The sequence below is a fragment of the Hemicordylus capensis genome, chromosome 5 (genome assembly GCF_027244095.1).
Source record: "Hemicordylus capensis ecotype Gifberg chromosome 5, rHemCap1.1.pri, whole genome shotgun sequence".
NCBI classification, from domain to species: domain Eukaryota; kingdom Metazoa; phylum Chordata; class Lepidosauria; order Squamata; family Cordylidae; genus Hemicordylus; species Hemicordylus capensis.
The window spans coordinates 153107413-153120302 of record NC_069661.1 but is presented as its reverse complement, the minus strand read 5'-3'; the positions used below and the strand labels follow the sequence as shown (position 1 = coordinate 153120302).

The 12890-nt window shown below is 39.8% G+C and overlaps 1 protein-coding gene across 5 annotated transcripts in view; it reads left to right on the top strand.

Annotated features, from left to right (window-relative positions):
• Positions 1-12890, top strand: part of DUS4L (dihydrouridine synthase 4 like) — a 55742-nt gene that overhangs the window by 10404 nt on the left and 32448 nt on the right. For 4 of the 5 annotated variants that reach the window (XM_053253041.1, XM_053253042.1, XM_053253043.1 and 1 more), the window contains exons 4-7: positions 74-191; positions 1326-1448; positions 4037-4263; positions 6178-7651. In XM_053253041.1, coding sequence (XP_053109016.1) covers positions 74-191; positions 1326-1448; positions 4037-4263; positions 6178-6428 — 719 coding nt within the window. In that variant the 3' untranslated portion in view covers positions 6429-7651. Of the gene's footprint in view, positions 1-73; positions 192-1325; positions 1449-4036; positions 4285-6177; positions 7652-12890 lie in introns of those variants that run through there. The other variant, XM_053253045.1, reaches the window with a different exon arrangement.

The following is a 12890-nucleotide window of genomic DNA, read 5'->3' as shown; positions in this document are numbered from 1 at the left end:
TATTCAGGCCTCATGTGTTACGTACATATGGCATACTTTTTTTCGTTTTTCCCCCAACTATTCATTTTGTTAGGTGACCATCCTCTGATTGTTCAGTTTGCCGCTAAAGAAGCACAAGTTTTAGCAGATGCTGCTTGTATCATCTCTCCTTTTGCAGATGGCATAGACCTAAACTGTGGCTGTCCACAGAGGTAAAATGTTAAAGGAATTTGAGACAGTGTATGGGAGCAATTAGTAAATTATGTATATCCTAACTAATCATTGATATAATCAGGGTACAGTTCCACAGTTAAAAGAATTTGAAGACTGGATTTCAATGACATAACCTCTGTAAACGCATTTCTACTTCAGTATTTGAGGAAAATTAGTATTTCCAACAAAAATAAGGCTTGATTGTAAATTTACTGAATTTGTGGACAACCCTGTTGAGTACTCTCATTACCTAACAAATAACAATGTATTTGTTTACCTCACATATTCTACCATCTTGAAAACTGAGTGGCTGAGTTGCAAAGGGATTGATGGTTTGTTTACATCAGCAATTAATGGTGGAAGAGTATCAAAAATACAACATATGCCAGACATTTGGCATATGCTGTGAAATCAAACAAATTAGAACATTGGATAGGATCCAGACTAAGTTAGTCGTAACTAAATCCCATTGAAATTAATGGGACTTGATAATCATGGCTAAGTGCTCTCAATGATTTCAACTGTGCTCTGTCAAGACTAACTTAGACTAAATCCTGCTCATTGGGTTGGATTGAGAGTTGCCCTTCTGCACACATTAACATATTACATATACATAAATGTAATAAATAACACACATTTATTACATTATGGCTATTTTAATTCTAGAATATTATGTGAAAAAAGGGAAACTAAATTCCAAGAATATGTTCTGTTTGTGCAAGCTCTTGCACAAGCAGAAGCTCTTTCACAAGAACAGAACTGCAATAGCGAAGCATGAGAACTGATATAGCCTACCATTATTATTATTATTATTATTATTATTATTTATTAATTTGTTTGTTACACTAGGTGACCTCTTAAGCATTTACAAAAGAGCACTACTAATGGCTATTATCCTTCCACTCATGGGTCTCTGGATACAACTATATGGTTTTGGATCCAAAGCATGGTGGACAAATCCAATATTATTTCTCTGGAATAATAAAGAAAAATTAGGTTGCACAATTAAAAGGCAAAAAGAAAAGGAAAAAAACCAATCTATTCTTATACTCTGATATAAGGATCTATTCTAGTAGATTCTATAAACCATCTATTCTAATATACACAATTTATTTTGTTTTCTTTACTTCAAGATGGGCTATGGCAGAAGGTTATGGTGCTTGTTTAATAAACAAACCAGAACTGGTGCAAGAGATGGTGAGACAAGTAAGAAATCGAGTGGAAAACTCCATGTTTTCAGTATCTATTAAGATAAGGTAAGTTTTTATATCTCCAACATAAAAATATAATAAAAGCATAGTAGATGAGTTTAAGCCAAAATGAGATGTATTGAAAAATGCCTCCTATAAACATAAATGCTAATGTGGTTTGTAGAAATTTATATACAGATATCCCAGACATTCCTTGTTACAGATGTTTTGTTGTGGGGAAATAAATGATTGATATTTGAATACTTGTGTACATCTCATAGAGCTAGTCAAAGCCTCAAACATCTTGTCCTAGCAAATAAATGTTACCCTGGGGCTACAATGACAGTATATCAGGGTTTCAGACAGAGATGTTGGTATAAATCTTTAGGGTGAGGCTGTCAGTCATGTTATAAAATCACCCTTTAAGTCTACTTGTAGATATAAACCAGGTGACTCTTGAGAGCATACCAGAAAGATGTGTATGTGGATTTTAACATCTCAGTGTGTATCCAGGACCCATTGGCAACGGCTTTCAACCAGTTATCACTAACCAGGGTTCTTGTCTAAACAGGATTTGAAACTGCAGCTTAATGTTGGTGGCAGAAGGAATTTGCTCATGTGAGGTCAGTTGTTGGGGAAAAATGTGTTTTCCTTAGCTGATTCCCATTCTGTTTGTACCAGCCCTTCTAGATTAGGGAAGACTAACTTTGGAATTATTGGAGCTCCTCTGTTCTGAAGACAGAAGTGTATGCTGTTATACAAACTGGTCTTATTACAGAGGCACAAGATTGATAATGATAATGGTGCTATCTAGCAATAAAGTCCATCAGTGATTGTCAGATGTACTCAGGGAAAGCACAGGCATGACAAAAATACCAAGATGTAACATTAAAGTGTGCAGTATCTCTCTCACACATAGCCACACCCCTTAACAAACGTCCGTACAGAATAATCTATAAATTGGATCTCACAAAGGGCTTGCACGATTATGATGACAATTTCCACTGACATACCACTCCGTCAGCAGCCCCCCCCCCCCACTATGTACTGTGCTGTGAATGGTGCTATTCCTGAGGATCCCCAGACCCTCAAGATTGGCTTTTTGGCGGTTTGGGGAGTGAGCTGCAGAATGGAGGAGGGGCAGGAGAGGTCTGGTTTTTTTGAGTGAACTCACATAGAACTCTCAGTTCTCTGGAAACAAGCCAATGAGATAACTTTTCATCATATTTTAATTAATATCTGTTAGAGCCCTAGAAACCCAAATAAAATAAAATTGTTCGGAAGTCTGAGCAGCCTACTATGTTTACATGATGCACACAGGATATCTTTTGAGCAGTGATTTTATGTAGGTTTGGGATTATTTAGAAATAATGGTGCTATATATAACTGTATAGGTTTAGCATCAATTTCCTAAGCATTTACTTTGAATATGCACCAGTGTAAGTTCTTGGTTTCAGATATTCTGCTAGTACAGCAGTTGATATCCCCATTCTAAATACTCCTCCTCCCCCCCTCCCCCGTTGCTGAAACCCTTAGGAACAGGTTTTCAATTTTTGGCAGCTGGGGAAGGGGAGTTGGAAATTATTTTTATTATTTATTATTTTTATTTAAAATATTTCTATACCACCCAAAACCTGCGTCTCTGGGCAGTTTACAATTAAAATCATTTGAAACATTAAATCAATTAACAATTAAAATCATTTAAAAGATTAAAAACATTTTAAACCCAGTATTAAAATTATTTAAAACTATAAATCTAATTAAAACCCATAAATATGTCTTCAGTGCCTTTTAAAAAGTTGCCAGAGATGGGGAGGCTCTTATTTCAACAGGGAGCACATTCCAAAATCCAGGGGCTGCAACGGAGAAGGCCTGTGCCCAAGTAGCCTCCAAATGAGTTGGCAGCAACCACAGGAGAACCTCTCCAGATGATCTTAGCAGGCGGTGGGACTCATGGCGAAGAAGAAGACGTTCTCTTAAATATCCAGGGCCTAAGCTATTTAGGGCTTTATAGGTAATGATCAGTACCTTGTATTTTGCCCGGAAACGTATCGGCAGCCAGTTCAATCCCTTCAACACAGGAGTAATATGGTTTCTCATAGATTACCCAAAGACCAACCTGGCTTCCACATTCTGAACCAACTGCAGTGTCCAGACTATGTACATAGGCAGCCCCACATAGAGCGCATTGCAGTAATCTAGCCTAGAGGTTACCAGCAGATGTCCACTGCTTTGAGGTCATTCATCTCAAGAAACGGATGCAGCTGGCGTATCAGCCGAAGCTGATTATAAAGGCTTAGATCTATATTTAGAAGAATTTGGAATTGCACATTAGTTAGAAATTAAAAGAGAAAGTTAGTTTTGCTTAAGCCTCTCTGAAACCTAAAGACAAAGTTAGTTGCATCTAATTTAAGTCCCATAAAATCAATGGGACAACTAACTTCTCTGGACTTCGGAAAAAACATGTGAAGTTCCTGATTCTTCTAGACCATATTTGGTGAGTGATCTTTAAAATTCTGCTTTTAATAACAATGAGCTTTCTGTGTTCTAACAGTATTGCTTTCATTCCTGCCTTGGCTCTTAACTCAGCACCACATTTTCATGCAATTCAGATAGTACCTGCTGAATTAAGTTTCCATTACTTGGATTGTTAGGATACATGGTGATCTAAAAAGAACCGTAGACCTCTGTCAAAAAGCTGAAGCAGCTGGAGTGTCCTGGATTACAGTCCATGGGAGAAACGTTGAAGAGAGACACCAGCCAGTACACTATGATGCAATTAAAATAATTAAACAGAGTATGTCTATACCAGTTGTAGCTAATGGTGACATGAAATCTTTAAAAGACGTGGAAGAGGTTCATCAAATAACAGGAACAGACGGTAAGAACAAGCATTTGGTTGGTCTGGGCTTTTTTGTCCTCCTAAATACAGCATGTTTTCCCACAAAGGGGAATTAAATTGTGTATGCACATTTTAATCTGGTGTCAAATTTGAGTTGTTTGCAAGAAATGAAGTATGAAAGTAGATGTGTTTGATGCAGTACCTCATTTAGTATTAATGAATCACTAGCCAACCCGCACAGAGCATCTGTGTGGTCTTTGGGGCTTGCTGTTCCCCCTCTCTCCTGCCCCACTCTCCCTCCCCTTCTCTCCCTCCCTTCCGCCCCACGCTCTCTAGCCTTCCCCCCCCACGCTCTCTAGCCTTCCCCCTCCCCCTCGCTCTCCTCCCCCTGCATTTTATTTTAGTTTCTTTACCAGGCGGCGGGTGGCCAAAAAGGGCCCCGCTGCCGCCGTTCCTCCTCCCGGGCAGCGAAGAGGGAAGTCCTGCCGCCCGGTTCCCTCCCACCCCAGCCTCCCTTGGCTGGCCGAGAGCCACCTCCGTGGCTGGGCCCAGCACCTCCATGGCCTGGCCCGCTGCCACCTCACCTCTGTGGCCGTGCCTGCCACCGTGCCAAGTGCTGCCTCTGCGGCCTGCCACGCCCGCTGCCACCGCTTGCCAAAGAGGTGGCCAGCCCCCTCCCCCACCTTCTGTCCCCGTCTCCAGGCAGGCGCGGGCCCATGCTGCCAGGTCGAGTGCCGTGGCTGGGACCGCCACTGTCTTGCCTCCGCGGCCGAGCCTCACCACCACCCGGCCGTCCAATTCTCCTGAGTGCGCCAGCCAGTCAGGCGCCTCGCCGTCCAACCAGTCAGCTGGGCCGCCGGGATGCACATTCGAAGGCACACCCAGGAGAAATATATAGAGAGAGATGGTTTCTAAAATAACAGTCCTACATACTTACTAGAATGAATGCCATTAAATTCAGTTGAACTGGAGAAAGAGGATCATACTGCAAGGAAAGTATTGGTGCAGAATAAATATGTACACAAGAGCCCATAAAACAAATCTGTGGTCTTTGCACATCTAGAACAGACACAAAAAATAGGAATGTATCCTATTAAAATATTTATCATTAAAAATAGACAAAAAGTAGTAATTTATCAACTGTAGCAAATGGAAAGGTCATCTAACAGCAGTGGTGCAAAGTAATCTTGTCACAGAAAAAATGGAAGGGCTGGGCAAATTTATCTTTAGATCAGAATTACAGGTATTTTAATGATTACAAAAATTGTAATTCACTTCAGAGTAACTGAGTATTTTACGATATTCCTAAATCAAGCTTGATTTGGGACTAAAATTATTTGGCTGTCCCGAGATTAATGTGGCCCCAGCACATAGGATATTGCCTTATACTGAGTCAGACCATTGGTCCACCTAGCTCAGCATTGCTTATTTTGACTGGCAGTGGCTCTACAGAGTTTGATAGAGGTTTGAGGGTTCCAGACCAGTCCTTCTCGGAGATGCACCTGGAACCTTCTGCATACAAGATTCTGTGCACTGAACCACAGCTCCACCCCAGTATGTACGGATGACACTGGTAACTTTTACTTTTTTTGTATTTTTATCCTACTTGGAGGCAGAAGCTTCCTTATTAAAAAATAAAATAAAAAATCCAGTGTTATGTAGAACTATAAACAAGATTCCTCCCAGTGCTTGATTAGCTCCCAAAGTGCACACTTGCCTATTTTCAATCCCTTTATTCCAGTTTCCTTCCTCCTACTCAAAGTTATAAATGCTTTTTTTCCCCATTGGTTAAGGACTGTTAAGGGATGCCATGTCATCATATAGTCATAGCAGTTTCCAAGAGTCTCCATTATCTGATAGGTTTACTTACAGTAATGCTTGCAACACAAACTATTAAGGTAGGTAAGAATATAATGTGTTTGTTGTTGTTTTTTTAAAAAATCTATTTTATAGGTGTCATGGTTGCTAGGGGACTCCTGGCCAATCCAGCCATGTTTGCAGGTTATGAAGAAACACCTCTGAAGTGCGTCCAAGATTGGGTTGATATTGCTCTTGAACATGGGACTCCTTTCACATGTTTTCATCACCATTTAATGTACATGTTGGAAAGGGTGACTTCAAAGCAGGAAAAGAAAGTTTTTAATGTTTTATCAAGTACATCTGCAGTTTTAGACTACCTTAGAGAAAACTATCCTGTGCAGTAACTTTTGAAATATCTTAATCATGTGAAGATTGTGCTTCTATTGTTTTAAAATGTTTTTTAAACTCAAAAGTATTTTTATATATGAAAATTGTGTATGGCTCTGAACTTTTCCACTTGTGATGTCTTGAACATATGCATTTAGTGTGTTAACAAATTTTTAATGATGAGAAATGTACAAAAGTTATATTGGGCAATGCCATGTCTAAAACTAGTATGAAGGTACTAACACATTCTGGGTTCAGCTTTATCTAGCTACCTACCACTTTGCACTGTTAATTTCAGTAGGGTGTGCATGACAGATCTATAGCTACTACCTGATTCACTAGAAGCGATGAAGTTACGTATACATGGGATCCATATGATCTGCAAGATCAAGCATCTGCTGTTTATAAAGATACTGGTCTCAGTTCAATTAAACTGTTTCCTGTTGATCTGAAGCATCTTTCTGCTTCTCTGACTTTATCCCTTTAAATGAGAAACTGCATAAGCCCCATTGATAGGAACAGAAGTGTACCATAGCAGTTTTGTAGATTCTATCCCTGGTGCTGTATACTAGTATGTGTGATTAGGCCTCAGACTATCAGTTGGCTGGCTGATATACATAACACAACTTATAGCACAGTCCTATGCATGTTTTTTTGGAAGGGACTTTACTCCCTTCAGAGTGACTTCTCAGTGGGGCTTATTCTCAGGTTAGTGTACATAAGACTGCAGCCTTAGTCCAGTCACATAGTGATCCCTTACACAGATATCTCTCGCATGCAGGAAAACTGTCTCAAGGATCATATGGGAGGAACGTTCACATGGTATATATGTGTTGTTGGGAAACAGCAACCAATCATGGCTTCCCACAGCATGTACAAATAGTGAAAGTGGTAGCACCCAGTGGTATCGTTTTCCTACCCAGAACTCAAATCTGCAGGAAATCATCATATGTGAAGCAGCTTCCTTTGGAGGGTTTTTTTGTTTTTGTTTTTTTAACTACCCCATCAAAAAGAGGTTAGGGACTGCAGTTTAATGGTAGGGGCAGATATTTTGGAAGACAATTTTAAAATAATTGTATTTAGAAATGTATTTTATTCATGGCCTCTTCTGCCATTAATCTTTTAAAGCACATCACATTTAACAGGGGTGTTTGGTGTTGTATGTATTGCCTTTTATTTGTAGACCCCAAGGTGGTTTACATTACAACATCAATAAACACATTTTTAAAACAATAAAAAAGAGTCTTTCTCCACTCCTTCACAGGCAATTGGTGGTTCTTTGTGAGGAGAGAGGAGTTTGAAAGGCAGCAGCAAACAGAAGAGAGGATGGTGACTTTCCCACCGAGCTGCCTTTTCCTTCTCTTCCCCCTTTGTTTGACTGGTCAGATTTTTGGAAGTGGATCAAATGCACATCTGGAGTGAAATGACACTAGTGCTCTCTTGTGAAATGTTTGCATATATCTTAAGATGTGTGTTTTAAAGAGCTGTCAGAAATAGCCCTCAGTAAAGAGAATTTATAAGACCAGCAAGTGTTTGAAGAATAAAAAGGTGTTAAGGAATACCAACATTCTGAACTAAGTGAAATTGTTCTAGCAGCTGTGACGTTTACATTAAGTGCTTCAGAAAGTGTTTAATTTTGAGCCACTAATTTGATTAACAAAAAATGTTAGATTTTAAACAGCCAAACTGTATTATGCATTCTGGAAAGTATAAAGACTGAGATAAAATCATATTATAATTTTTAAAAAATTGTCCCGAGCAGAAAATTGAAATCCCATTGATTTTGATAAATTTGCAATAGTGTAAATGGCAATTAAACTGCTTCCTTAAATATTTCATTAGCATTAAATAAACATGTATTGAATATATTAATCTGAAGAGGTAATTGTAAGTAAATTATTTATCTTAAAATATCCATGTACAACATATTACAAATTGTACTAAATACTTCAGTGTTAGCATTGCTTTGTGACCACTTTCTCATTCTGACTTTTCCCTTAGCCTGTTTTACAGAATTAGATTTGCTCTATTTTAAGATGTGCTATAAAGGGATCTTGTTCCACATAATCCTATGTAGCTTTGAGATAGTGAGGAGAAGGAACATGAAATGTTACCGAATGTTCTGATGCAGAATTGGTGCAGTGGCTTTCCACCATGGTCTTCTGTGTCTCTATACATGTCAAATGCCAACTTCAGGTCTCCCATCAGTTTCCTTTCTTCTAGTTAGTAGTACACTGAAGGAACTCTTCTTGAGAATGGAGGGAGATAAAACTAGGGGGATCTTTTTAGTGTCCATCCTGAATAATCAAGTGCTGCATAAACAAAGGTGTTTCCTAACTTATAAAGGTGAGTACACACCTTTTTAGTCTGGATTAACTGGTCCAGAGTAATTGCTACCCTTACTTTGTACTTGCAATCACTATGGGTACTCCCTGTATGCTTGCTTTTCAGCATGATGATGGCCACATAGCTGAAAGAACAAGAAATTACCCTGCCTACTCCCACACTGATATTTCTGGCATATTGATTTCATCATGTTTTTATTTGCACTCCTCAGCCAAGTAGATTGGTATGAAATGTATGCATTGCAGTATGTGTGGGCTGTGGGAATCATTACATTCCCAAAAGAAATGCTTTAGATTCCCTACTGCCCTCCTAAACAGAAAAATCTAGATAATTAAAATGTGTTGAGGAATACATAATCTAGCAAGCACAGTAAAAATGACTGTAATAGAGTAAATCTACTAAAATCTAGTATACATTGCAACTGTGCTCATTCTCATTTGGATGGTCCACTTGCATTAAACAATCCTGCAACTTTACCACTCTGCAAAGTAACTTGCCAACTACTGCCTCAGTTTCCTTGCTTATTGGATTTGAGTCCTATTTACTACACCTATGCTTGTGTTACAAGGGCTGTTCCCATTCAGACCCCCTCACCTAGCCTAGTTACCAAGGAGCCAAAAGCATTATGAAATACTTCCAACACTATTGTGAGAGTTGCATACCTTCATGAGAAATGCTGCTATAGAAAGAAAGTCACTTAGCTGGGGGCCCAGAGACAACGGACCAAAATATTATACTAGAAAAGAAGCAAGCACTAACATGGATTTGGATACATAAAGTAAGAAACTAAGGTTGAAATCCTGTGAACAAATGGAGTAAGCTCCATTAAACACAGTGGGGTTTCTTCTATGCACACCTGCTTCAGAGGGACTTCACTTTAACTCCATAGGACTTGCTTCCAAGTAAATGTGCACATAATTGCATTGCAACTCAATGGATGGATCTTGCATACATAAAATAACTTAGGATAGATTTCTTCCCCCTTAAAAATGGTTTAACTATCCTGTTCTGCTTGCAATTGAAGATAGGGGTCATAAGGAAAATGACAGATTTTTCAACAACCTTCCATTGTGTTTGAGTGAAGTGTGATTCTAATTCACTGGTGAGTGCAAAATCTTACGTTAATTAAAAGGTGAGTGATCTTGTATTTGGAGAGGTATAATTAAGAAGAATGGACATTCTGTTAGCAGAAACTGAGTAGGAGGGTTTTAGGGCAATAACATGGATAGGCTTCCTTTCATATCTTTCTTGCTTAGGAAATATTTGTCTGGCTGCCATGGTCCAAATTTCCATTCATAAATCTGTCTAAACCATGCATGATGGTTTAGTAGCTTTCTAATGTATAAAATATATTATTTAGAATTAAAAGACCTATAACATACTCAATAACATGTATAAACTTGTTAATGTATATATTAAAAAAACCCCAGTATCACCAAAAAGTAAAAACTGGAAATTTATACTCCACAGTTCCACCAATAGCTGCCTAGGATATAATCAGATATCCTGGTATCAGTCCATTCCATAAATAATCCAACATGCATTCCTGTTGTAAATTCTGGAGTTGAAAAAGTCCAAATGCTAAAATAACTGCTGTCTTTATGAATTGCTAGACGCATTGCAGCCAAAGTGAGGCCTTCTTCAGTAGTGTTGCTTCAAAATACAGGCTATATTGGTACTAACTTCATTGTGTCCACCAGATCAAGTAGGCCACCAATGATAATTGTATCAGAAGTAACATTCTTATGCTCTGTGGAGTAGCTCTCTAGCTCAGAGCTTAAGGATTTTACTTCTGAAACAAGGATCATTCTCCTCCATAGTTGTTGCCCAAAAACCTAAACAGGCAAAATCAGGAAACAACAGTGATGATGCAGGGGCATCTGGCAGATACATTGCAAATGAGACATCTGGGAGAAGGTAGAGAAGATAAGATTACAGAATAACTTTCTCAATCAAGTGTCACACAAAGGGCAGGATCTGAGGGCTTGGCTGTGGAACCTCTAATGGATCTGGGCTCTGAAAGATACTGAGCTCCAAGGATACTGACCCCTGATGCTAGCTCTGGAATTGATTTGTCATCTTTATTCTGGCAAGGCTTTTATGTATAAAAGAAAGTAATTCAGTTAGCAAAGCTTTCCCAGCACAGGGGGGGAAAGCTGCACATACTGAATGACTGTTATAAAAAATATTGAAAACACTTGCACAAGAACTGCTGGATGTATATACAGACATACATACCTACACACCCACACACCCACCTTTTCTCCTATCTTGTATAAAGGCTAGTCTAAGCAAGCCTTTCCTTCCAAAATGATTTTGAGGGCTTATCACTACATCTACCCCAGTCCGCCCTCTCCCCCACCCCCAGCTAGACACACACCTTTCAGAGTGGTGATTCTCTTTGTATTTTACAGAAGAGCAACTGGCCCCATTTAACCCCAGCACAGCAAGGCTCCGGTGGCTATTGTCGTCAACCCTTGGGGGCAGGGAACAATCTCCTTCTTTCCCCATATAAACTGCTTTTGATTGTTTTTCACTGAAAGTAGTATATAAGTGTAGTAGTGTATACTATTTTAGGCAGAGAGCAAGAGCAAGTGTGCAGGTGATTTTTAGCCTACTTTCCAGTAGGCCTATGAGATCACCCAGCATTCTCTGTGTGTGTGTCCGTGTCTTCCCCACCCCCATCAACTTCGCAATGCCTGGACCAATATGAACCAAATTGGGTACAGTTGTAAAGACACATAGGGAAACCTCAATGGCATAATTTGTGATGATGTCATCCATCCCAATCCAAGATGGCAATCATGTAAACTTTTGAGGTGCAAGTGGGCTAACTTGAACCGCTTAACCGATTTGAACCAAATTTGCTGCAGCTGTAGGGACATATAGAGAAGCCCAAATGGCATAGTTTGTGATGATGTCAACTACTCCAATCCAAGATGGTAGACGCGTGAATGTTTGAGGCGCAAGTGGGCTAACTTCTGGACTGCCTAACTGATTTGAACCAAATTAGGAACAGTTGTAGTGAGTGACACACAGGGACACCTCAGTGGTGTAGTTTGTGATGATGTCATCCACCCTGATTCAAGCTGGTGGAACCATAAATTTTTGAGGTGCAAGTGAGCTAACTTGTGAACCACTTAACTGATTTGAACCAAATTTGCTACAGCTGTAGCCTGTAGGGACACTTAGGGACACCTCAATGACAGCTTGTGACGATGTCATCCATCCCTATTCAAGATGATGGACATGTACACCTTGGAGGCGCAAGTGCACTAACCTGTGGACAATCTAACCGATTTGAACAAAATTTGCTACAGCTGAATGGATACATAGGGATGCCCCAACGGTGTAGTTTGTGATGATGACACCCACCCCACTCCAAGATGGCAGCTGCATAAAGTTTTAAGGCATAAGTGCACTAAATTGAGGTCTAACCGATTAGAACCAATTTTGGAACAGCAGTAGTGAATGACACACAGGGACACCTTAGTGGTGCTGTTTGTAATGATGATATCCGCCCCAATCCAAGATGGCGGACACATGAACATTTGAGGTGCAAGAGATCTAACTTGTAGACCTTGATTTGCACCAAACTTAGTCCAGTTGTAGAAAAAGTGAAAGGAAAACAGGCTGATGAGTTCTTACTAGAACTTTTTTTTTTAATGAGTGATAACAGGAACCAACTGATTGATCATAATAAAATTGCTACTAAAGAATCCTGTTATATTTTGCCTAAAATCTACATACAGACTAGTGCTCAGTCATTGGTTCAGAGAACGATTTTACTCGGAGCTTGTTGGCACAACTGGAAAAGAGCAATAAAATGGATTGCACCATTTCAGGTGGCAAAAAGCAAGATTTTTTACATATTCCGGCTGTAAAAAGATCCACAGTGTGGGCCCCATATACCCGAGGGACCACCTGCTCCCAAGTCTTTCTGCCTGCTTGAGGAGGAAATCAGAGGGGGCTCTGCTCCGCGTGCTGCCAATGAGGGAGCAGAGGCGTAACTAGGGAAAACGGCGCCTGGGGCAAGCACTGAAATGGCGCCCCCCCCACCGCGCGCCCCCCCAACATACTACATTATACTTAGGTTTTTCCTCACAAGCGCCCGCCGCTGCCGCAAAGCCAGG